Raw genomic sequence first — 23236 nt, forward strand, 5'->3', positions numbered from 1 at the left:
CCTGTTGCTTCTCGCACCTGTGGCCTGGGGACAGGACTCAGCAAGTATTATTGACTGACAGACACCAAAAAGGAAGGGGACATACTTTAGTTCATATGGCCCAAGGATCCACACTGACAAACTCTACAAGACGAAGCTTTCATATATCTATCCTCTTGTTGACTTAAAAAATATTCACAACCTAAAAGTTGAGTGTTACGTTTTATCTGGTGGAGAATTTTAGCACTTCAGTCCATGAGACAGCATCTCAACTGACCCTGAGAGAACTGCTCCTGGAATCAAAGTCTTAAATTTTCCCACCAAATAAAACATACCTGTTGACTTTTAGGTTGTGAATATTTTTTATGTTGATGGTTATGGTGACTGCAAAGAAGGGACCCTGACCAAATTCTTCTTCTCCACCTGAACCCAGTGAGTATCCAGAGCCTTGGTAGCATCAGAGGCCCCTTGTGCCCACTCACTTTCCTGAGGAGTCCAGACAAATTTGAATGAGTGCCTCCTGGTTCTAGGATTTCCTGTTTATTGGTTGATGATCCTAAGTTTTATTCGGTGGGAGAAGAGGTTATCCTTGGTTTCAAGAAGAGGTACCTGGGTTGCTCAGTCTAGACATTGAGTGGGTTATCCTCAGTCAAAAGACTGGGAAGATTTTACTCAGTTTAGGTGCTTAGTGGGTTATCTTTGATGTAAAATGCACTGGGAAGATTTTGTTTGGGAAGGTTATCCTCAGTGTAAAAGGTACTGGGAAGACTCAATTTGGATACTGAGTGGTTGGCTATCCTCAGTTAGAGACTGGAGGAAGACTTAGTAAATTCTCCAAATTTGGGCTTCCCTGATAGCTCAGTTGCTAAAGAATCCACCTGCGATGCAGGAGACCCCATTCAATTCCTTGTTGGGAAGATCCTCTGGAAAGGGGATAGGCTATCCACTCCAGTATTCTTGGGCTTCCCTTGTGGCTCAGCTGATAAAGAATCTGCCTGCAGTGCAGGAGAGCTGGGTTCAATCCCTAGGTTGGGAAGATCCCCTGGAGAAGTGAAAGGCTATCCACTCCAGTGTTCTGGCCTCTAGAATTCCATGGACTGTATAGTCCATAGGGTTTCAAAGAGTCGGACACAACTGAGCAACTTTCACTTTCTCCAAATTTAGGTTACATCTTTCCCCACTCTCTTATGGGGAAGGCTCTTGCATATTTATGACTTGAATCACTATTAATATACCAGCTGAGCCACAAGGGAACCCCAAATAAGGAAAGAAGTAGGGGAACTAGACAACAAGTGAAATTGAAAGTCACTGAGTCGTGTCCAACTCTTTGTGACCCCATGGACCCATGGAATTCTCCAGGCCAGAATACTGGAGTGGGTAGCCTTTCCCTTCTCCAGGGGATTGTTCCAATCCAGGGATCGAACCCAGGTCTCCTGCATTGCAGGCAGATTCACAGATTTGGGCTTTCCTACTACCTCAGTTTGTAAGGAATCTTCCTGCAATGCAGGAGACCTCAGTTAGATTCCTGGATCAGGAAGATCCCCTGGAGAATGAACTGGCAACCCACTCCAGTATTCTGGCCTGGAGAATCACACGGACAGAGGAGCCTGCTTGGCTACATACAGTCCATGGGGTTGCAAGAGTTGGACACGACTGAGCAACTAAACCACCACCATTGATTTACATTTTATTGATACAATGAAACTTTAAAATAAATGTTACTGAGATAAGAGCTTAGAGGTAAACTCTTTTCTATTTTAGAAAAATCTATTTAAAATAATCTTTCCAGATAACTTAAAATTCTAAAGTTGGGCTAATTTAAGTTAAATGATAAAAGTTTATTGAATAAAACTAGATAATTTCACTAATGATATACTGAGATATAAATTACTAAATAGAAAAACTAAAAGTATTTAGGAATATTAATGAAAATGCTTGATGTCACCCCAAAATGTTTTCTATAAGAAAACAAGTGCTTTCAGAAATTATCACTGCTGTTTATGCTCACCAATCTATAGAATGCCAATGTAAAAAGCAGCTCATAATTACTTACTTCTTACCTTTTACTAAGAGTAAACTCCGGGAGTTAATGATGGACAGGGAGGCCTGGCATGCTGCGATTCATGGGGTCACAGAGTCGGACACGACTGAGTGACTGAACTGAACTGAAGATTTTAAGAGTTGAAATTTCTAATTTAAATATGTAGTTAAAGCTATTAGAAATAATACAGTAACATTTTAGTATACAGTAGGAAATAAAATGTGTGTTTTCAGTAAAGAAGGTATAAGGAATAAAATTGCACTTTATTGAGAAAAAAGAAGGGTGAGCTTGTTGATTTTATTTGGATAAAAAATGAGACTAGGTACAGAATGTGATGAGAGACTATGAAAAGGAACCCTGAGGAGGAAAAAGTTTTGTGCATAGTCAAGGTTCACTAAATTTAGATTGACGTTAACTAAATGGATTTGGCTAAGTAAGCTAATACGAAACTGGAATTTGATTTCTCTTTTACTTTGGTTAAGTAAATAAGCATTGTTTCAGTAACCTATGATCCTGTTGTGTTTTAAATCTTTGTTAATTTTTCTAACAAACTTCTCAAATATCAAAATCTAACTAAAACTCTTTTAGCTTCCTGCTGACTTTGGGTTGCTTTGAAGAAAAACCTCTGAGACATCTCAGAGAGGAATGTTAAACCAAGTTTATTTGGCATTCAGATTTGGCAAGTGATTGAAGGTGAACTTTACCTTGCTTCCTTTAATTAACAATAATCTTCTGATGTTCAATCTATCTATCCTTTGTTGCAAAACTTTAACCTGGTTCCTCCTCTCACTTCTTCAGAGCAATTCTCTCAGAGTCACTTGAGATGCTGTCTCCTGAGATTGAAGTCCTAAAAATTCCCACTGAATAACACATAACTCTCAACTTTTAGTTTGTGATTATTTTTTAAGTCAATACTCTTCTCTGCAGACAGTAGCAGGGTTCGGAGGGCAGCACCAAAATTAATTGGGGTTAGGTTACTACAAGTCTAAACAGATTGAAAATAGAGTCAAAATATTGAAAATAAAGTTTTATTGATTTCTTTCATGGGTCTATCATCTAACAGTATTATCTTGTTGCTGTAACTGAGGGGGAGAGGGCTTAATTATTTGTAGGGATAAACTGCTTAAACCTCAAAACTATTTGTGAAGTGGGTTTCTGCTCATAGAACAGAAGTTCTTGCTTAAGCCAATTTCCACCATCAAACTTCAAAAAGCATCCTAGTAAATGAGCATTTTATCCCCATGTCAGAAGCATTTGTTGGATCTGGAGTGGCAAAAAATTTTTATTTCATAGGTCAAATGATGGCTTGGTAATAGGTACCTGAATGCTGCCCTGGGGAAGACCTTGAGGCCAGATACCTGTGTAGTAGGGAGAATGCTGTGATATTAGCCTCCTCTGTCTGAGTGTGGTGGTGCATATTTGTCAATATTCTTATAATACCAAGTGACAGAAATGCAATATCAGACAGGAAAAATTGTTGATCCATAGAATTCAGGACAGGATATTAACAAGAGAGGGGTAGAGGTGCAGATATGCCTCAGGAGCAATAGTTATGAACCAGAGACTTGCATGCCTCTAAGATTCTCTCTACCCCTTGTTTCCATGTCTCTGAAAATTTCCAAGTTTTCCTCTCTTATGCAGAGCAGTTATCTCCACTTTATAGGAATTATAGCCACTGACAGTTTCCAAAGTGTATATTTCATGGCTTCCACTAAGGCTTTGGTAACACACACACACACACACAGAATTTTGGAGAGGGATTATGATTAGCCCAGTTTGTGTTTATATATATATATATATATATATATATATATATATATATATCATGGGAAATGATAGACCAATCAAATTTGGATGTGGTGGGATCATCTGAAACTATGACAGTTTTCATAAGAACCACATATTTGGGTTCAATAGGAAGAGATGTTTCCAGAGCAAGGATAGCATGACATACAGGACTTTGAAAATACTGTTTCTACCAAAAAAGGGTGGCCACATGGCCTCCATCCCTGGGGGTTAAAAGAAAAGGAAAAGACCCTCAGGAATATGTGCCTACCTCATCTAGTAGCTATAGCCCCTCTTCATAATTTTTGCCTTGTGATTCTTCACTTGGGAAAAGAAATTCCCAGCTAAGTCAGTTTAGCTGTGCCTTTAAATTTCAGTGAGCTGTTAGATGTGCCTTCCAAATTCCAGTGGACTGAAACAAAGCTATTACTCTAGTAAGTAGCCAGCAATGTGCCTTCATTTTGTGGAAGGAATTTCTGCTCCAATGACCAACATATTAGTCATCTCTTCTCAAGGCAGGTAGTGACCTGAGAATTCTGTCTGTTTCCTAAGGACTGCTCCACTATGCAAAGGCTGATAAAGTTTCGGGTCCTCTGGGGCATCCACATGTCCTGCCCTGGCTTCCACCATGTCCCTCAGCACCTGCGCTGCCAATCTTTATCAGGAGCTGGAGCCCTAAGATTGAATGACTACGACAGACCTGAGGAATTTAACTTTGCAAGTGATGTACTGGACCACTGGACTCAAATGGAGAAGGTAAGGAGGTCTCTGTGTTGGGTGCAAAAACAGGATTCACCTCCTTCTCCCAAAGGAAGAGGGGCACAGAACTATAAGGGCTTCTGACTAAGCTTACAGTTTTCATGGGGAAAGCTTATGTTTTGGGGTTAAGTTCTCAGCCTGGACACTTCCTCTATTCTCTAAGCCCCAGTGGCTTTACCTGTGAAATGGGGATAATCTCATTTAAGAAAGAAGACAGTAGGTGAAAGTATCTGGTACTCAGTCAGGTAATCATGACCAAGTGTCAAATTCTAATCACAGGTCAGCAAGTTGATGTTGGTCTGAATTTTCATCTTCAACTAATGAGACTGTGAGTCTAACTAGAATTCATCTCATAAAATGTGGGCTTGACTTTAGGTTACACCCAGACGGAGGGTGTAACCTTGATTGTGCACATGAACATCTGACACATGTAACAATCATATCATCTATCTTCCTATGAGGATGGCAGGTATAGCTGGAGTCCTCCCTATCAACTACCTACTTAAACGTGGCTTTAGGGTATATCCAGAGAAACCCATCCCAGTTTTCTCTGCAAAAAAATGCATTCTTGGTTTCTCTTTTCCCAAGAGAGGCACAGTGGTGACACTAGGAGTTGGAAAGACAATGGGGGGTGTTTCATCTACAAAGTTCCAGCTGGCATTTTCCACATTGTGAAAGCCCACTCAACACTGTATTTGTTCAGAAGAAAGAATTCACCTGATATGGAGTCAAGGAGTTGATGTATTTTTAATTTACCATGAGCATACATTCATACTGAAAGCTTAAGGCTGCAAAGGTTAAGGCTACTGTGAGTGATGCCGGGATTTGTGATCTCCAGAGGAGAGGATTTTGATCCGGGGCTGGAGATGAGGCTTGATCACTCAGAACTTTCTGTGTAGCAAAGTTTTATTAAAGTATAAAAGAGATAGAGAAAGCTTCTGGCATCGACATCAGAAGGGGGCAGAAAAGATACCCCCTTGCTAGTTTTTAGCAAGGCATTATATACCTGTTAGCAAGCTGCTAATCTGATAAAAGAAATGCCTCAAGACTGAGGGAGTTATGGTTACTGAGAGAGTTACTGAGAGAGTTAAGTCCCCTCTCCCACAACATGCATTTTGAGATAGAATGGCAAAAGGGGAGTGATCTCCAGCCATAAAACAATTGACATGAATCTTGAAGAAAGGCAGATTTCCAAGCAAATACATGGTTTCATTAACATAGCTTAAGCAAACTGTTTATATAAGAAAAATGCACTGGTTTGCTGAGCCATTAGCAGCTTAAGGTTACCTTCAGACAGAACCAAGTGTCCTCATGACAACACAGGATTAGAAGAGAAAAAAAGTCTGCCACTTGTGGTTTATTTCCTCCTGTTGCTTGGAGAGCTCTGGCCTTCCTACCTGACTGTTAACCCTCTCAATATGTTAGTATTCAGAACTTATATGCCTTTTATGGGGACTTTTATCCTACCTCCATCTTTTTCCTTTTTCTGAATTTCCAAAAAACTCCAAGGAAAATAGAGCCCTCACTTTTGGAGAGCCCTTTTTGTTTATGTGCCTTGCCAAGCACTTTGTGCTTATTATTCTGATAAGATGGACACTTTAATCATCCCCATTTTTGAGATCAGGAAACTGAAGTTACAATCGTTCAAAAATCTACGGAATTTGCTTATCTAATAAGTGGAGGAGCAGGATTTGGGTTCAGGCTGTCTGATTCTATAAGTCAATCTTTAACCTGGCCTCATGAGATGATGATGTCAAAACATCTCTGCTTTCAGACTACAAACTGACTTTCATCACTGCCCAGATCAAAAATCTGGTTAAGATCTTTTGAATCACAAGATGGGCTGGAATTGTCATAGTTTTTATTCTGCATTTATCTTCATAAGTTCCTTGTTAGTTCACACATCAACTCATGGAGATTATCACCATGTAAATATTTGCCCAGGGAATGCCACATCTTTGTTGGGTTTTATATTGTCAACTAAAAAAATACACACACCTAAAAGTTTTAGGTTTTATTTGGTGGGAATTTTAGGACTCAAGTCCAGGAGACAGTATCTCAGGTGACCCTGAAAGAGCTTACTTCAAGGAGGCAGGGGAGGAGCCAGGCTCTATACAAGACATATGCATATGTCTGAATAAATTTGCATAAGTTTTAATATGAAAAAATTAATGTTAATTCAGAAAAAACTAAGTCTCTCACATAAAGAGATTTAGCAATCTTCTATGTGTCCAGACTTGCTGAAATCACTTCTTTCATACACATCTAACTCTCTGGGGCCAATCCTGTTTTCTTTATTGTTAACATACAAATTTCTTGTTTACCACAAGAGATGGTGAACGTGGCAGATGGCTTCCTCTCACATCCCCCAGCTCCTCGGCACTTACCAGGAAGAAAGTATCTGATGGCTTCCAAATAGATGGCTTTGTTTCACTGTGGCTCATAAATTTGCATTTGGAAAAGGCTTGTTTACTAGAAGACCACAGAGAAGGAAATATTTCATTTTACACTCCCTCCCTGTGGTCAGAAGTTAAACCTTATTGGGAGACATTTCATGGCCATTGTTTCTTTTTGTCCCATGGTGCCTGGATGCTCATCTCAGATCAGGTGAAAGTTCTTTATTGATATGTCACTGGAGGTGTTAATTTCCAGAGTAGGCCCATTGATGGATAATAAATGGATCTGGATCTTCTATCTTATAACCTAATAGGATCCAGGAGATATTTCCCTTGTTGCTTCTTCTCATACCTAAAATCATACTATTACAATTAGTCTAAGTTATAAATGTGATCTATTTCTTCAAGATATTTATCTGTCTTTAATTTGTCCAGGGGCCTGGTTATACATCATGTAACACAAGAGACAACAATCTTATAAAAGAAACAAGTTACAAGCAATACAGCTAATAATGTTAAAGTTACCAATAGAGACTTAAGCCATGAGCTTCCAGAACTGAAAGGTTGCTGCTGAGCCATAAAAGACACCGGGATTCTTGGCCTCCAAAGAAGAGTAATTCAATCCGGGGCCAATGACGAGGCTTGATCACTCAGAGCTTTTGTGTAATAAAGTTTTATTAACTTTATTAATTATATAAATATTATTTATATATTTATAAATATAGTTAATATAGTTATAAATATAGTTAATAATTTATATAATAATTTAAGTTTATAATAATTTATAATTATTATATAATAATAATATAATAAATTATTATATAGATTTAATATATAAATTTATATAATATAAATTAAAAATTATTAAATAAACAATATAAATAGTAATAATAATAATTTATAATGATTTATAATTTATAATAATTATAAATTTATAATTTATATTTATTAACTATATAAATATAGTTAATAATTTATATAGTTAACTATATAAATATAGTTAATAAAACTATAAATAATATAAGAGATAGAGAAAGCTTCCGGCATAGACATCAGAAGGGGGCAGAAAGGGTGCCCCCCTGCTAGTCTTTAGCCAGATGTTATATAGCTACTAGCAGTCTGCTAAGTAGAGAAAGGAAATGTCTCAAAACTCAAAGACTGGCACCAGGCCCCTCACCCACAACATGCTTTTTGAGATAACATTGGCACAAGATGAGTTGTCCTGGGCCAAAAAATGATTGACATGAATCTTGAAGAAAGGCAAGTTTCTAAGCAAAGACATAGTCTCATTAACATAGCTTAAGAGATTATTTGCATGAGTAAAACATACACATTTGTTTGAGTCTTAGGTGGAACCAACTTGAAGAAAGACAGAGTATAGGGTAAATACATAGTTCATTAACATAGCTTAAGAGAAACGTTTCCATAAGAAAAACACATTGGTTAGCTAAAGGTTTGAGAAAACTTTGAGAAAAGTTAAGTTCAGGTGGAACCAGGTGTCATCAAGGCAACACAGAATTTTAAAAGAAACCTCCTTTTAAATTTGTATAGAGAAGGGGAAAAAATCTGACACTTGTAGTTTGTTTCCTCCTGCCGCTTAAGAGAGAGATAAAAAATATCTGACACTTGCAGCCTATTTCTTCTATTTGGGACCTCTAGACTTCCTGCCTGTTACCCTCTCCGAACCAAATCATCTTTCTAAAAGATCACCAAATCTAGGAAGTGGATCATCTAAGGCAGAAATCTGGTTTTTCATATGAGTCATTAAATGCATAACATTAGATGATTGTTGTATATAAACACAACATTTAGTTTGAATTATAGCACAGTTGCCCCCCTGAGATGCTGTAAGGATATCAAGGGCTATATGATTTTGCAATTCAGCTTTTCATATCATAGAGACCTCAGAATTCGCCTGGTTGCTATCACTTAAGGGCTTTTGAGTGAATTTTGTCAAAGCTTTAATGTGAGAAATAATATTTTCCAATCTTATTGAAGGCCCCAAAATAGCTGCTAAGTTATCATATCAGTGAAGTACAGATCTCTTGGTCCATCAGGCTTATATTGATGGTAAATTTGCTGGAGTCAGATCTAAGTTTGTTTGTACAAAAGTAGCCTTGAGCCCAAGGGAATCCTGAAGTTCACTTTCCTAGCCATCTCAGCAGAAGCCAAGGCCATAGACTGGACCCACAAAGCCATTGAGTCCCATTAGGTGCCAGCCAGTATATTTCTGGTCATCTGACCCAATCTGTTCCATACTAACCACTGTCTTTATGAGAAATGGTATATTGGCAGTTTTCATAAGACACTTAGCCTAATTTTTTAGTGTTATTAGGTTGATTATCTTTGATGTAATTTAATTGTTCCCAGCATGGTGGGGTTGGGGTTGGGGGGCTTAGGCTGAGATGACCATAGCCTGGTATTAGCCGGATAAATCCATCCCATAACTGAGGAAACATTCTTCCTAATAGTCTGGAGTTTACTTTTTTTTTTTAAACAAGAATTTAGCCTGTTGTTCCATTAGAGTAACCTTAAGGGAAAATTCACATTTATGGCCAGGTTTAGAATAAATATATTTGATTGACCAGGTAGGTGGGTCCCATCTAGTGACATCAGTACTAGCCCAGACTGAACTATAATTCCTTTCTTCTAAAATATATAAACTTTCTAAGAGCCATTAAGCCAGAGCCTTGGAGGGGAGAAACCCACAAAGGTAAACTAGAGGTACTGTTGCTGCCTCTGCTGCTGCTAAGTCGCTTCAGTCATGTGCAACCCCATAGACGGTAGCCCATCAGACTCCTCCGTCCATGGGAGTTTCCAGGCAAGAGTACTGGAGTGGGTTGCCATTTCCTTCTCCAACCAGAGGTACTGGGTGCAGGTAATTGACCACAAACCCAACAATTTGACTGATTTCTAAAATTTGCATAAGATCCTGCCCATGATAGAAAAATATTTGATTCATGTGCAAGAGTCTAAGACACCAAGAAGAAAATGTTATGAACAATCATATGGGTTCAGGTCTAGTATCTTAGGTCAGACTTCTGATGGTGTCTTCTCATCCTGGTGTTGGTGTTTCCTTATTATCAGAGCATTGCTTTAACGTGAGTTTGAGGTCAGCAGAGAACTGCTCCAGCCTGGTGTAGGAGCCGCTTTTAATTGGAAATATGAATCCAAGAGGCAATTCCCTTCAGTTTTGCCACACATGAGCTTGCTAGAAGTACCTGATAAGGGCCCTTCCATCTAGCTTGGAGGGAGTCCTTTAAGTGATGCATTTTTCTATATACCTAATATCCTTGTTTCTCAAGAGGCAGGTCAGATGGTCTGGTATTCCCATCCCCTTCAGAATTTTCCAGTTTATTGTGATCCACACAGTCGAAGGCTTTGGCGTAGTCAATAAGGCAGAAATAGATGTCTTTCTGGAACTCTCTTGCTTTTTCAATGATCCAGCGCATGTTGGCAATTTGATCTCTGGTTCCTCTGCCTTTTCTAAAACCAGCTTAAACATCTGGAAGTTCACAGTTCATGTATTGCTGAAGCCTGGCTAGGAGAATTTTGAGCATTATTTCACTAGCATGTGAGATGAGTGCAACTGTGCGGTAGCTTGAACATTCTTTGGGATTGCCTTTCTTAGGGATTGGAATGAAAACAGGCATTTTCCAGTCCTGTGGCCACTGCTGAGTTTTCCAAATGTGTTGGCATATTGAGTGCAGCACTTTCACAGCATCATCTTTCAGGATTTGAAATAGCTCAACTGGAATTCCATCACCTCCACTAGCTTTGTTCATAGTGATGCTCTCTAAGGCCCACTTGACTTCACATTCCAGGATGTCTGGCTCTAGGAGAGTGATCACACCATCGTGATTATCTGGGTCATGAATATCTTTTTTGTACAGTTCTTCTGTGTATTCTTGCCACTCTTCTTAGTATCTTCTGCTTCTGTCAGGTCCATACCATTTCTGTCCTTTATCGAGCCCATCTTTGCATGAAATGTTCCCTTGGTATCTCTAATTTTCTTGAAGAGATCTCTAGTCTTTCCCATTCTGTTGTTTTCCTCTATTTCTTTGCATTGATCACTGAGGAAGGCTTTTTTATCTCTCCTGGCTATTCTTTGGAACTCTGCATTCAAATGGGAATATCTTTCCTTTTCTCCTTTGCTTTTGGGCTTCTCTTCTTTTCACAGCTATTTGTAAGGCCTCCTCAGACAACCATTTTGCCTTTTTGCATTTCTTTTCCATGGAGATGGTCTTGATCCCTGTCTCCTGTACAATGTCACAAACCTCTGTCCATAGTTCATCAGGTTCTCTGTCTATCAGATCTAGTCCCTTAAATCTATTTCTCACTTCCACTGTATAGTCATAAGGGATTTGATTTAGGTCATACCTGAATGGTCTAGTGGTTTCCCCTACTTTCTTCAGTTTAAGTCTGAATTTGGCAATAAGGAGTTCATGATCTGAGCCACAGTCAGCTCCCAGTCTTGTTTTTGCTGATTATATAGAGCTTCTCCATCTTTGGGTGCAAAGAATATAATCAATCTGATTTTGGAGTTGACCATCTGGTGATGTCCATGTATAGAGTCTTCTCTTGTGTTGTTGGAAGAGGGTGTTTGCTATGACCAGTGTGTTCTCTTGGCAAAACTCTATTAGCCTTTGCCTTGCTTCATTCCATACTCCAAGGTCAGGAAGCAACAGTTAGAACTGGACATGGAACAACAGACTGGTTCCAAATAGGAAAAGGAGTATGTCAAGGCTATATATTGTCACCCTGCTTATTTAACTTATATGCAGAGTACATCATGAGAAACCTGGGCTGGAAGAAGCACAAGCTGGAATCAAGGTTGCCGGGAGAAATATCAATAACCTCAGATATGCAGATGACACCACCCTTATGGCAGAAAGTGAAGAAGAACTAAAAAGCCTCTTGATGAAAGTGAAAGAGGAGAGTGAAAAAGTTAGCTTAAAGCTTAACATACAGAAAACTAAGATCATGGCATCTGGTCCCATCACGTCATGGGAAATAGATGGGGAGACAGTGGAAACAGTGTCAGACTTTATTTTTTTGGGCTCCAAAATCACTGCAGATGGTGACTGCAGCCATGAAATTAAAAGATGCTTACTGCTTGGAAGGAAAGTTATGACCAACCTAGATAGTATATTAAAAAGCAGAGACATTACTTTGCCAACAAAGGTCCATCTGGTCAAGGTTATGGTTTTTCCAGTGGTCATGTATGGACATGAGAGTTGGACTGTGAAGAAAGCTGAGCACCGAAAAATTGATGCTTTTGAACTATGGTGTTGGAGAAGACTCTTGAGAGTCCCTTGGACTGCAAGGAGATCCAGCCAGTCTATCCTAAATGAGATTAGTCCTGGGTGTTCATTGGAAGGACTGATGCTGAAGCTGAAATTCCAATACTTTGACCACCTCATTTGAAGAGTTGGCTCATTGGAAAAGACCCTGATGCTGGGAGGGATTCGGGGCAGGAGAAGAAGGGGACGACACAGGATGAGATGGCTGGATGGCATCACCGACTCGATGGGCATGAGTTTGAGTAAACTCCAGGAGTTGGTGATGGACTGGGAGGCCTGGTGTGCTGTGATTCATGGGGTCGCAAAGAGTCGGACATGACTGAGCGACTGAACTGAACTGAATATCCTTGTTGTAAGTCATGGGACATCTGATCTTCATCTGAGGATAGTTTACTGTGTTATGTTTCAGAAACAAGTTTAGAATGCCTTGTGAATACTTTGGTTAAACACTTGCAATAATATGACTCCTTTAAATAATACAGGATCATATAGATATTTATCCAGTCTCATTGGTCTCCGTGTAAGGGAGACAATGATGTTTGCCAAAAGAAGTGGATCTGATGCTGAGGAGAACCAATGGAAGAACCTTAGGCCAAGGAAGAAGCATCTGTTATTTTAGCCAATTGAGTTTTAATTGTTCCATTTGTTTTTTCCACTAACTCAGAAGACTAGGGGTGATAGGCACAATGGAATGTTGCATAATCAGCCAAATTTCCTTAACAATTTTTCCAGTAAAATTGGTCCTTCTGTCACTCTGCAGTTTAAAAGGGATTATCTAGAAGGGAATCACTCATTCTAAAATCACTGTTTCTAAATTTCCCTACTGATTGTGCCATGGCCCTTCTGCATGGTTAAAGATTTGAGTACAATGTAATTAGGAAACTTGGGAATTTCTGTAACATATAACATTTCAGTATAATCACTAGAATTACGACTGATAACATTATATCAGGACATATCAGATGTAAGGGATTCCATAAAAATTTTGGAATATCTGTATTAGTGATATTTATCTATACATTGTAGCCTAAAGTTCATTTTTAATCACTTGACAATGTTTTTCACTCAAAAATACCAAGTAAGCTAGCTTAGCATTCATCTCTGAGGTTCCTCAGAGAAGTTCCTTTGAAGAATCCATCCCAGAGTCAGCTAGAGGCTAAGAAGCATGGTTATATTTTGATTTGGGGAAATTTGTTAGAAATATAAAAAAGATATTAAAACACAGGATCACAGATCACTGAAACAATACCTATTCATTTAATGAAGGTCACAAAGAAAATAAATATAGAACATTTAAGGGCACAGAAACTCACACAACCTGTTATCAAAAGGAACATTTATAATAGGAATAAAATTTCCAGTCTTGCATTAGCTCACTTAACAAAGCAATTTACTTTTGTCAGGGGAATGGGTAATTTCTTCGGTTCTGTCTTGTCACAACAAAAATTTGAAACAACAGATGCTAAATCCCTTGGCACATCACAGCTCTCGGACAGTCCATGTGACAGCTCTCGGCTCTCAGACGGACCGTGTTATACCTCTTGGTTCTCAGACAGACAGTGTTATATCTCTCAGACAGATCAGTGTTACAGCTCCGTGTTACAGCTCAGTTTTATTTAGAAAATAAGAGGAAAATACATCCTCGAGGTGTGAGGGCATGCTGACCCAAAAGACGCAAAGAGAAGAGCAAGAGAGAGAGAGTGAGGGAGAAAGACCTCCGGCCCTTTGGCTCCTCTTTTTAAATGCCCCCCCCCCCCCTGCCCCGCGGGCCTGACCTATGTAAACTGGGCTAGCAGGAGTGCTGTTTGTTCTACCTGAGGTCATTACTCTGGTCCTTGTACCTTCCTTTGTTCTATTTTCATGGACTTTTCCCTTCCTTGTCTTTTAGCCACCACCATTCTGGACTCCTTTTTCCTATTCTAACTACCTAACATTTCCTCCTCAAGAGAAGGGAGGCCCAATTCTCTGGGAGTAGAGTCTTCCAGGTCTTTCTGGCTACTTCTTACTGAACTGGGATGGCGAGGGGCATTGGGCCTCCCCCTCTTGCTAGTCTCAGACCACAGAGTCCTTATAGTGGTGTCCATCTAAGGGTGAGTGTTATTTTCTGTGGTCAGCTGTAGTTTTATATATCCTTGCTTGAACTGGCACTGCATGTTGTAGTTTGTTGACCTGGGCAGAGACAAAATGGGCTAGACAATTGATAATACATGGAGCAATCATAAGCAGCATCAATATGGCATAACAAGGACTAGTAGGGGCATTAGCCAACTCCAAATTCCCTTTGCCAGGATGGCTCAAGTCCTTCCTTGTTCAGGGATCAGAAGATCTATCTCCTGTCTGTTTTGGAGTACAACCCCTGCCAAGCTGTGTTGGCTGTTTAGAGCTATCCTGAGAAATATCCCCAGAAACTATATTTTGGGGGTGTTCATTGGAATGGCACTCATTTGTTTTTCTGAATAGGTATCTGAGAGCTCCCAGGGGCTCACAGGTGTATTGAGTGTCCTCTTCTGTTTTCTTCCATGGCTTGACTCATGAGTAGTGAATCCAGGAGTCATGTCCTGGTACCATGACCAGTGTGGGGATAGAAAGTATTAACAGGGTAGGGGCCCTTCCATGTGGACTGGAGTTGAGCCTTTGGGGATCCATCTTTCCAGACTTTAATTAGGGCTTGAGTCCCTGGATCATACAGTGGTGACCCCTTAGAATCTTTTGGGTCCTGGTTCATACCCTACAGGCATATATCTTGTTGGAACTGCCCAATGACCACGGTATAAAACTGGAGGGTCTGAGCCTCTGGATCTAGGAAGAGGTCATTGACATAAACAAAAGGTCTCCCATATAGCATCTCATAAGGACTAAGACCAACCTGTTCCTTAGGGGAAATACAGGTGCAGAAGAGAGCTATTGGTAAAGCCTCCTTCCATCCCAGGGAGGTCTCCTGGGTTATCTGTTTTATCCATGATTTTAAGAATTGGGTGGCTCTTTCTACTTTTCTTGAAGACTGAGGCCTCCAGGCACAATGGAGATAATAAGTAATGCCCAATGCTTTAGAGACCCCTTGGGTGACCTTAGAAGTAAATGACATACCATTGTCACTTTGTAATGACCTGAGCAGACCAAATCTCAGAATGATTTCATGAAGCAGGTTTTTGTTTTGTTTTGTTTTGTTTTACCACCTCCTCAGCCTTCTTGGTCTGGATGGGAAAGCCTTCAATCCATCCTGTGAATGTATCTATCATGACTAATAGGTATTTATACCCTTGAGAAACTGGTATCTTGGTGAAGTCCATCTACCAGTCCTCTCCTAGGTAAGTCCCACATCGTTGGACAGGCTGGGCCAGCTGGGGTCTTTGAGCTCCTTGGGGGTTGTTTAAATGGCAAGTGGGACAAGAGGAGACCACTTGCCTTATAGTCGTTTGGAGGCCTGTTCCTCTGAAGGACCTTTCTAGTAATCTTTGGAGGGCCTTTTCCCCTAAATGAGTGATGGCATGTAAGGAGTTAACCAACTTCCATTGGAGGTTCCCAGGCAGAAAAAGGAGTTCCCTTCTTTTGGAACCACCCCATATGATCTTCTTGAAAGCCCTCACTCTTAGCTTTAAGAGTCTCGCCTTCAGTATATGAAGGCGTTTCTGACAAATTAGCCTGTAGAACTAAGGTGGCAACCCCATTAGGTCACTGTTCTGTAACACTGCTCTCTTAGCTGCCTGCTCGGCTGCTTGGTTCCCTTGTGCCACTTCTGTGCTCCCTTTCTGGTGTCCTTTACAGTGGGAGACTGAAACCTCAGTGGGCAGATGGACTGCCTCCTAGAGTCTAAGGATTTGATCACCATATTTGATTGGGGACCCTTGGGTGGTCAAGTGGCTCCTTTCTTTCCAAATAGCATCATGTGCATGTAGCACCAGTAAGGCAGACTTGGAGTCAGTATAAATGGATACTCTCTTTCCTTTTCCCAGCTCTTAAAGCTCAAGTCAGGGCTATGAGCTCAGCTAATTGGGCTGAAGTACCTGGTGGCAAAGGCTTAGCCTCTATGGTCTCAAAATTGGAGGCTACTGCATATCTGGCTCTTCTTTTTCCATCCAAGACAAAGCTGCTTCCATCAGTGTACTGGATTTCCTCAGGGTTGGTCAGAGGATATTCCAACAATCGCTCTCGGGAATTTGTCCAGTGGTCCAAGGTTTCTAGGCAAGAATGAAAGGGGAGAGAGCCCTCGCGGGTAGGCAGGAGGGTGGCTGGGTTAAGAACCTCACAAGGGGATATAGTGAGGCCTGGATTTTTCCATCAACACTACTTGATACCTGAGAATTCTTTGATCAGACATCCATAAATGGCCTCTCCCATTTAGGAGTTGTTTCACTTGGAGGCTGGTAAAAAATTAGTTAGTTTGCGCCCAAAAAAGAGCTTTAAAGATCTTCTATCAGGATTGCAATAGCTGCAAGATTTCGAAGGCAGGGAGGCCAGCCTCAGGTGGTTGGGTCGAGCCTCTTGGATAAGTGAGCTACAGGGTGGGGCTCAGATCCCAACCTTTGAGTTAACACTCCCAAGGCTATTCCCTCTCTTTCGTGGACATAAAGTTGGAATGCTCTTTCTGAGTCTGGCAACATCAAGGCAGGTGCTTGAGTTAAGGCTTGTTTCAGTGTAGCCTCTTCTTTCTTTTGAGGAGTTCCCCACAACAGTGGGGTTGAATCATCCCGTCCCTTTAAGCTTTCATATATTGCTGCTACTGCTAAGTCACTTCAGTCGTGTCCGACTCTGTGCAACCCCATCCCTGGGATTCTCCAGGCTAGAACACTGGAGTGGGTTGCCATTTCCTTCTCCAATGCATAAAAGTGAAAAGTGAAAGTGAAGTCGCTCAGTCATGTCTGACTCTTTGCGACCCCATGGACTGCAGCCTACCAGGCTCCTCCGCCCATGGGATTTTCCAGGCAAGAGTACTGGAGCGGGGTGCCATTGCCTTCTCTGAACCTTTCATATAAGGGCTGGGCAATTAGACCATACGTTGGGTGTCCAGATTCTACAATACCCAGTTAGCCCCAGGAAAGCTCCCAATTGTTTTTGAGTCGTGGGGGAGGGCAACTGGAGGATTCCTTGTACCCGATCAGAGGACAGCCCCCTGGACCCATGTGTAATCTGAACTCCCAGGTAAGTGACCTTTGTCTCAACCATCTGTGCCTTAGCATGGGAGACTTTATATCCCTTCTCTGCCAAAAAGTTTAGAACCTGAATTGCATGTTGTTGGGCATTTTTCTCATCTGGAGATCAGATTAGTAGGTCATCTACATATTGAGAAGGGGACAACAGAGGATGAGCTGGTTAGATGGCATCAGCAACTCAATGGACATGGGCTTGGGTAGGCTCCGGCAGTTGGTGATGGACAGGGAGGCCTGCAGTGCTGCAATTCATGGGGTCGCAAAGAGTTGGACAATACTGAGCGACTGAACTGAACTGAACTGAACTGAACTACGTATTGTACTATTTTCCCATTAGGTCCCAGGTCCAGATCTAGGCGATCCCGCCTAAGGGCCTGTCCAAACAGGTGGGGGTTATCTCTGAACGCCTGAGGTAATACTGTCCAAGTCATCTGTTGGTGTCTTTCTTCTGGGGCCTCCCACTCGAAGGCAAAAAGATATTATGATTCTTTAGCCAGTGGTATGCAAAAGAATGCATCTTTGAGATCCAAGACTGTAAACCACTTGGCACTGGGTGGGATTTTTCCCAAGATTACATAGGGATTGGGTACTGTGGGATGGAGGGGGTCTACGGTTTCACTTATGATCCAGAGATCCTGAACCATTTGCCAGATTCTGTCCTTTTTCTTTACTGAGAGGATTGGGGTGTTACACAGTGAATTGGTGGGGACCAATAGCCCACAGCAAGAAATTTATTTATTAAAGGCTGTCGTCCCTCCTAGGAGAAGGCAATGGCACCCCACTCCAGTACTCTTACCTGGAAAATCCCATGGATGGAGGAGCCTGGTAGGCTGCAGTCCATGGGGTCGCTAAGAGTCGGACACGACAGAACGACTTCACTTTCACTTTTCACTTTCATGCATTGGATAAGGAAATGGCAACCCACTCCAGTGTTCTTGCCTGGAGAATCCCAGGGACGGGGGAGCCTGGTGGGCTGCCGTCTATGGGGTCTCACAGAGTCAGACAAGACTGAAGCGACTTAGCAGCAGCAGTCCCTCCTGAGCCTCTCTTCTAAGGGGATATTGTTTCCGGTTAGGAAACTGAGTGGGATCTCGGGGGACAATGATGACTGATTCAGCTTGGTGGGCTCGTCCAGGAGTCCCCTGGTCCCACACCTGGAGGTTAATTTTGTCCTCCCATAGTTTTTGGTCCCTCTCTATTGGAGAGGGTATAATGGATTTTTCAGTAGTAACCAGAAGCTGTAGGACTCTAGGGGCTGAAAAGCTCCCCATCACAAGGGTGGTCCCCAGTTTAGTGAGTATATCTCTTCCCAATAAGGAAGTAGGACACTTGAGGACCACCAGAAACTGATGGGAAAATAGTTGTCCATCCCAGCAACAAAGAAGCGCTCAGGTGAATCTTTTAGTAGTTGTTTTTCCTGTAGCACCCAAAATGGTACAGGTTTGGGAGGAGAAGGCTCTGGAGTAGGCGATCAAGACAGAGTAGGTAGCCCCCGTGTCAACCAAGAAATTTTCAGGCCTACCTGCCACATCCGGTTGCACCCTTGGCTCCAGCCCTGTGATGGTTATGTGCGACAGGCGGTCTAGCTGGAGCGGGTTGCTTCAGTCCTGTTGAACCATCATGAGGGAAGGTTTGGCTCTTGACCTTGAGGCTTTTGGGTCCCCAGGGCAGAGTGCCACCCGATGTCCCAGTTGATGGCATTTATAGCAAGCCATTTTAGGAGACTTGTCACGGTTGGGACACTCTTTGGCCCAATGTCCACCTGTCTACAGATTAGGCATTTGCTCGTGCCTTGACCTTCAAGGACTCAGGGTTTGCCATATGGCTTCCCTGGAGGGTGGCCAGCATCTGGTCATGCCTTGTCTCTTTCCTTTTTTCCCTTTCCTGGGCCTTGGCCTCCTTCTCATGTTCTCTGTTATAAAAGGTATTGGGGGCTGTCTGGACCATCTCATCTAAAGAGGAAGCAGGGTCCCGTTGCTGTAGCTGTTGTAACTTTATTCTGATATCTGATGCACATTGGGACAGGAATTTGTCCTTTAAAACCACCTGTCCCTCCTAAGAGTCTAAGTCCAGATTGGTAAAATTTTGGAGGGACTCTTTTGGCCTTTCCAGAAAGGCAAAGGGGTTCTCACTGGGCTCCTGAGTTACTGCTGAGACTGGACACAGTCCCACAACTAATAGGCTTCCTTCTATTTGCATGGGTGGACTTCCTCAGGGGTGAGTCTTTCTGGAGCTTATCCTACCCAGTACTGTTGCCACCTGAGAGTCAGGCGTCCCAGGGTCAGGGTGCAGATCCCCAGGCAGGCTGAGGCGTGACAGCCTCCTGGAGATCGAATCGTCAGGCAGGCCGAGGCAGGTTGTCCTCCCGAGAATTGGGTCCCTGGGCAGGTCGAGGCGTGACGACCTTCTGGGACCCCTGGACTGGTGGATCCCAGAGCAGGTTGAGGCATGACAAACGCTAGAGGACCAGATCCCTAGGCAGGTCAAGGCAGGTCAAGGCAGCCCATGACTGGAGTTGGGTGTCCCCAAGGTCTCCAGCATGACCAGTGCTGGGTAAGATTAAGGGGTTGTAATTTCAACTCATTGCCAGTTTGTTCACCACAGATGGGAACAGATATCATGATGTAAAGCAATCCAAGCCTGTGCCCTGAGACTGGGAACCTGGTGAAGCAGTCATAAGCCTTATCCTCTTACTGCTCTAAGGGATTGTAAGTTACTGATCTCCTCCCCTAGTCCTCCATAAGAGCAGGTTAGGGTGTCTCCAATGGTAAACAATTCATTGTCATAGGCCCACTTTAGGTAATAACAGAACCAATGGCAAAGGAGTGGGTTATCTGGCCCTGTTAGGGGCATTAAAGTGTTTTACTAATAGGCTGGGTGGAGCAATGTTGCCTACAAGGGGGCAGGGTCCTGGTTGTAGGAGTTAGTAAGTGTCTCAAGAACAAATTGGTAAGAGACAACAGATAAGATGTTCTATAAAAGTGGAGTGAGATTTGATCCTGGGGTATGTTTGTAACCTTCAGAGAAGAGTGCTAAAGGTTTTGGCCCAAGCGGCCTGCAGGGCCAACTCCCAAAGTGGCAAATATTATCCCCAGAAACCAATTGCCTTTGAAGGGGTGCCAACTTATGGACTTCTAGCAGACACTGTGTGCCTGTCCCTAGCGGGTTCACTGAGAGATGCTGATGTTGCACATGTTGTAGGAAACATGGAAGATGAAGGCCTGAATATCTAAAGGGATTGGATATTACACAGTATTTCCCTCCCAGGGGCCAGCTATTTTCTGATTGTCCCTCCAGAAGATTGTAGAGGCAATACTGGGGACCTGGACGGGGCTCAGGAAAAGAGCATGAAACAGGAGGGAAGGGGGCAGGGCACAACTTTTGAAAGAATGACACAGCACAAAGGCATAACATAAACCAATTAAAATCAGTTGGGTCCAAGATGACAAGTCAGATTCGAGGAAACCTTGATCTCTGATCTGTAAGCTAAATGACACACCCAGAGGTGGCAGGACTGCTCCAAGGCACTGTCAAAAAGACGAGGAGTAGGTGGTTCCCCAATGGTTGAAATGATCCTCCCACTCCTTAGCAATTGAATTCACCTCCCCACTCGCAAAACCTAGCCAGACCACATTCCATGGCCTAAGTCCATGGCCTAAGCCCTTGCCCTCTGCAATGGCCCACACCCTGCAGAGTGTGCTTCTCTCTGAATCCTAGCAAATCCACCTCTTACCTATCACTGTGTCTCGCACTGAATTTTTGCAATGAGACATCAGAGCCTGAGCTTCACTAGGTCCTGAAGCCAGGCATCATGGGTTTTGGCCGGGCTCAAGTCCCAGGAGAGAGGAGCTGAAGGACGGGAGGAAAAAGCAGTGGGCAAAACGTGCCAAGGAATCCCCTTCATAGCCTTCCAGAAAATTTGCTAAATACCTGACCTGTGCTCACAGTTTTCATTGGCCTGGTCCTTGGCACAAAGGTTAAGGACAGAAGAACCCCCACCAGCTTGGGCAACAGCTACTGGGGCTCAGCAGATAGTGCTTTGGGGACATACCGAGGAGTAACCTTTCCAGAGTCCCTCAGTTGTGCCCACTGCCACTAGCCTTTTTGCCGAGTGTTCAAGGAAACAAGAAATGAGAGATTGTAAAGGAATTAAAATTTCATGAGGCATATGTCCCTCCAGCCATAAGAGTGAGGACCTCCTACCTAGACCAGAGGTCATCTCAAATCTGAGACTGAGCCCCGTGAGCTTTCTACTGAGTTAGTTTTTCACTGTCCCAATTTCCAGCGTGATGGGCTTCTTGTCACTTCCCCTGTGCTGGGTTTTCTTCGCGTTCCGCTTCCACCATGGGAGCTTTTGCCAAGTCGGGCTCCTGCTGTGCTTGGCCTCCTCCTTGCGGGGGCCACACCGAGGTTGTTTCAGCCAGGTTAAATCGGAGTCAAGGCAACATAAATGTGTGGGGAGCATGTAATTTCCTCAGTTCTGTCTCGTCACAACAAAAATTTGAAGCGACCGATGTTAAAGCCCTCGGCAAGTCACAGCTCTCAGACAGTTCATGTTACAGCTCTCAGCTCTCAGCTCTCAGACAGACCATGTTATAGCTCTCGGACAGATCAGTGCTACAGCTCCGTGTTACAGCTCAGTTTTATTTAGAAAATACATCCTCAAGGTGTGAGGGTGTGCTGACCCAAAAAATGCGAAGAGAAGAGAGAGAGAGAGAGGGAGAAAGAGAGACAGAGAGCACGTGCGAGCGTGGGGGAGAGACCCCCTGCCTTTTGACTCCTCTTTTTATATGTTTTTTCCTCCCCACCCTGGGTCTGCCCTATGTAAATTGGGCTAGCCAGGAGTGCTTTTTGTTCTACCTGAGGTCATCACTCTGGTCCTTGGACCTTCCTTTGTTCTATTTTCACAGGCTTTCCTCTTCCTTGTCTTTTAGCCACCGCCATTCTGGACTCTTTTATCCTATTATAACTACCTAACACTTAGTTAATGTCAATCTAAACGTCACTAATTCTTGACTGTGTGTAAAGCTTTTTCCTCAGGGCTCTCTTCATAATCTCTCATCCCTTTTTGGATCCAACTTGTTTCTCCTTTTTCATCCAAATAAAATTAACCAGCCCAATTTTTCTTTTTCCTCACTAAATTGTAATTCCATCTTTCATATCTTCTTTATTGAAAACTTATCTTTCCTACTGTATCCTGAAAAGTTATGGTATTATTTCTAATAGCCTTAATTTCAAATTTAAATTAGAGTGCTCAACTCTTAAAACCTTAATTTTAGTAAAACTAAGAAGTAAGCAATTATGCACTGTCTTTACATTGGCATTTTATAAATTGGTGAGCTTAAACATCAGTAATAATTTTTAAAACATTTCTTTTTTATAGAAAACATCTTAGGTAATACCATTTTCATAATATTTTCAAATACCTTTAATTTTTCTATCTAGTAATTAATGTCTCAGTATTTTTTAAATAAACTTTCATCACATGGCTTAAATCAGCACAGCTTTAGAAACTGGAAAGATCATTTTAAGTAAACATTTCTAAAATATGATTACTTCAAAACTTTTGTCCCAAAGTTTTTAATCTCATTTATATTTACCTTGAATCTTCATCATGTCCAGTTATTTTCTTGCAAGAGATTAGTAAGGTCTTTATTAAACCTAGGTAACATAGAGTATTATACTTAATTTTGATGACTCTTGGTGATTGAGTCACTGAATCGTGTCTGACTCTTGTGACCTCGTGGACTGTAGCCTGCCAGGCTCCTCTGTCCCTGGAATTCTCCAGGCAAGAATACTGGAATGGGTTGCAGATTCTTTACTGAC

The 23236-nt window shown here is 42.2% G+C and overlaps 1 protein-coding gene across 2 annotated transcripts in view; it reads left to right on the forward strand.

Moving 5' to 3' along the window:
• The window catches only part of ACSM1 (acyl-CoA synthetase medium chain family member 1), a 72497-nt gene that overhangs the window by 6518 nt on the left and 42743 nt on the right, over positions 1-23236 (forward strand). Inside the window, exon 2 of one of the 2 annotated variants that reach the window (XM_043456232.1) lies at positions 4358-4561. In XM_043456232.1, the coding sequence (XP_043312167.1) occupies positions 4370-4561 (192 nt within the window). In that variant the 5' untranslated portion in view covers positions 4358-4369. Of the gene's footprint in view, positions 1-4245; positions 4562-23236 lie in introns of those variants that run through there. The other variant, XM_043456231.1, reaches the window with a different exon arrangement.

The sequence above is a fragment of the Cervus canadensis genome, chromosome 32, assembly GCF_019320065.1.
Source record: "Cervus canadensis isolate Bull #8, Minnesota chromosome 32, ASM1932006v1, whole genome shotgun sequence".
In the NCBI taxonomy this organism is placed as follows: domain Eukaryota; kingdom Metazoa; phylum Chordata; class Mammalia; order Artiodactyla; family Cervidae; genus Cervus; species Cervus canadensis.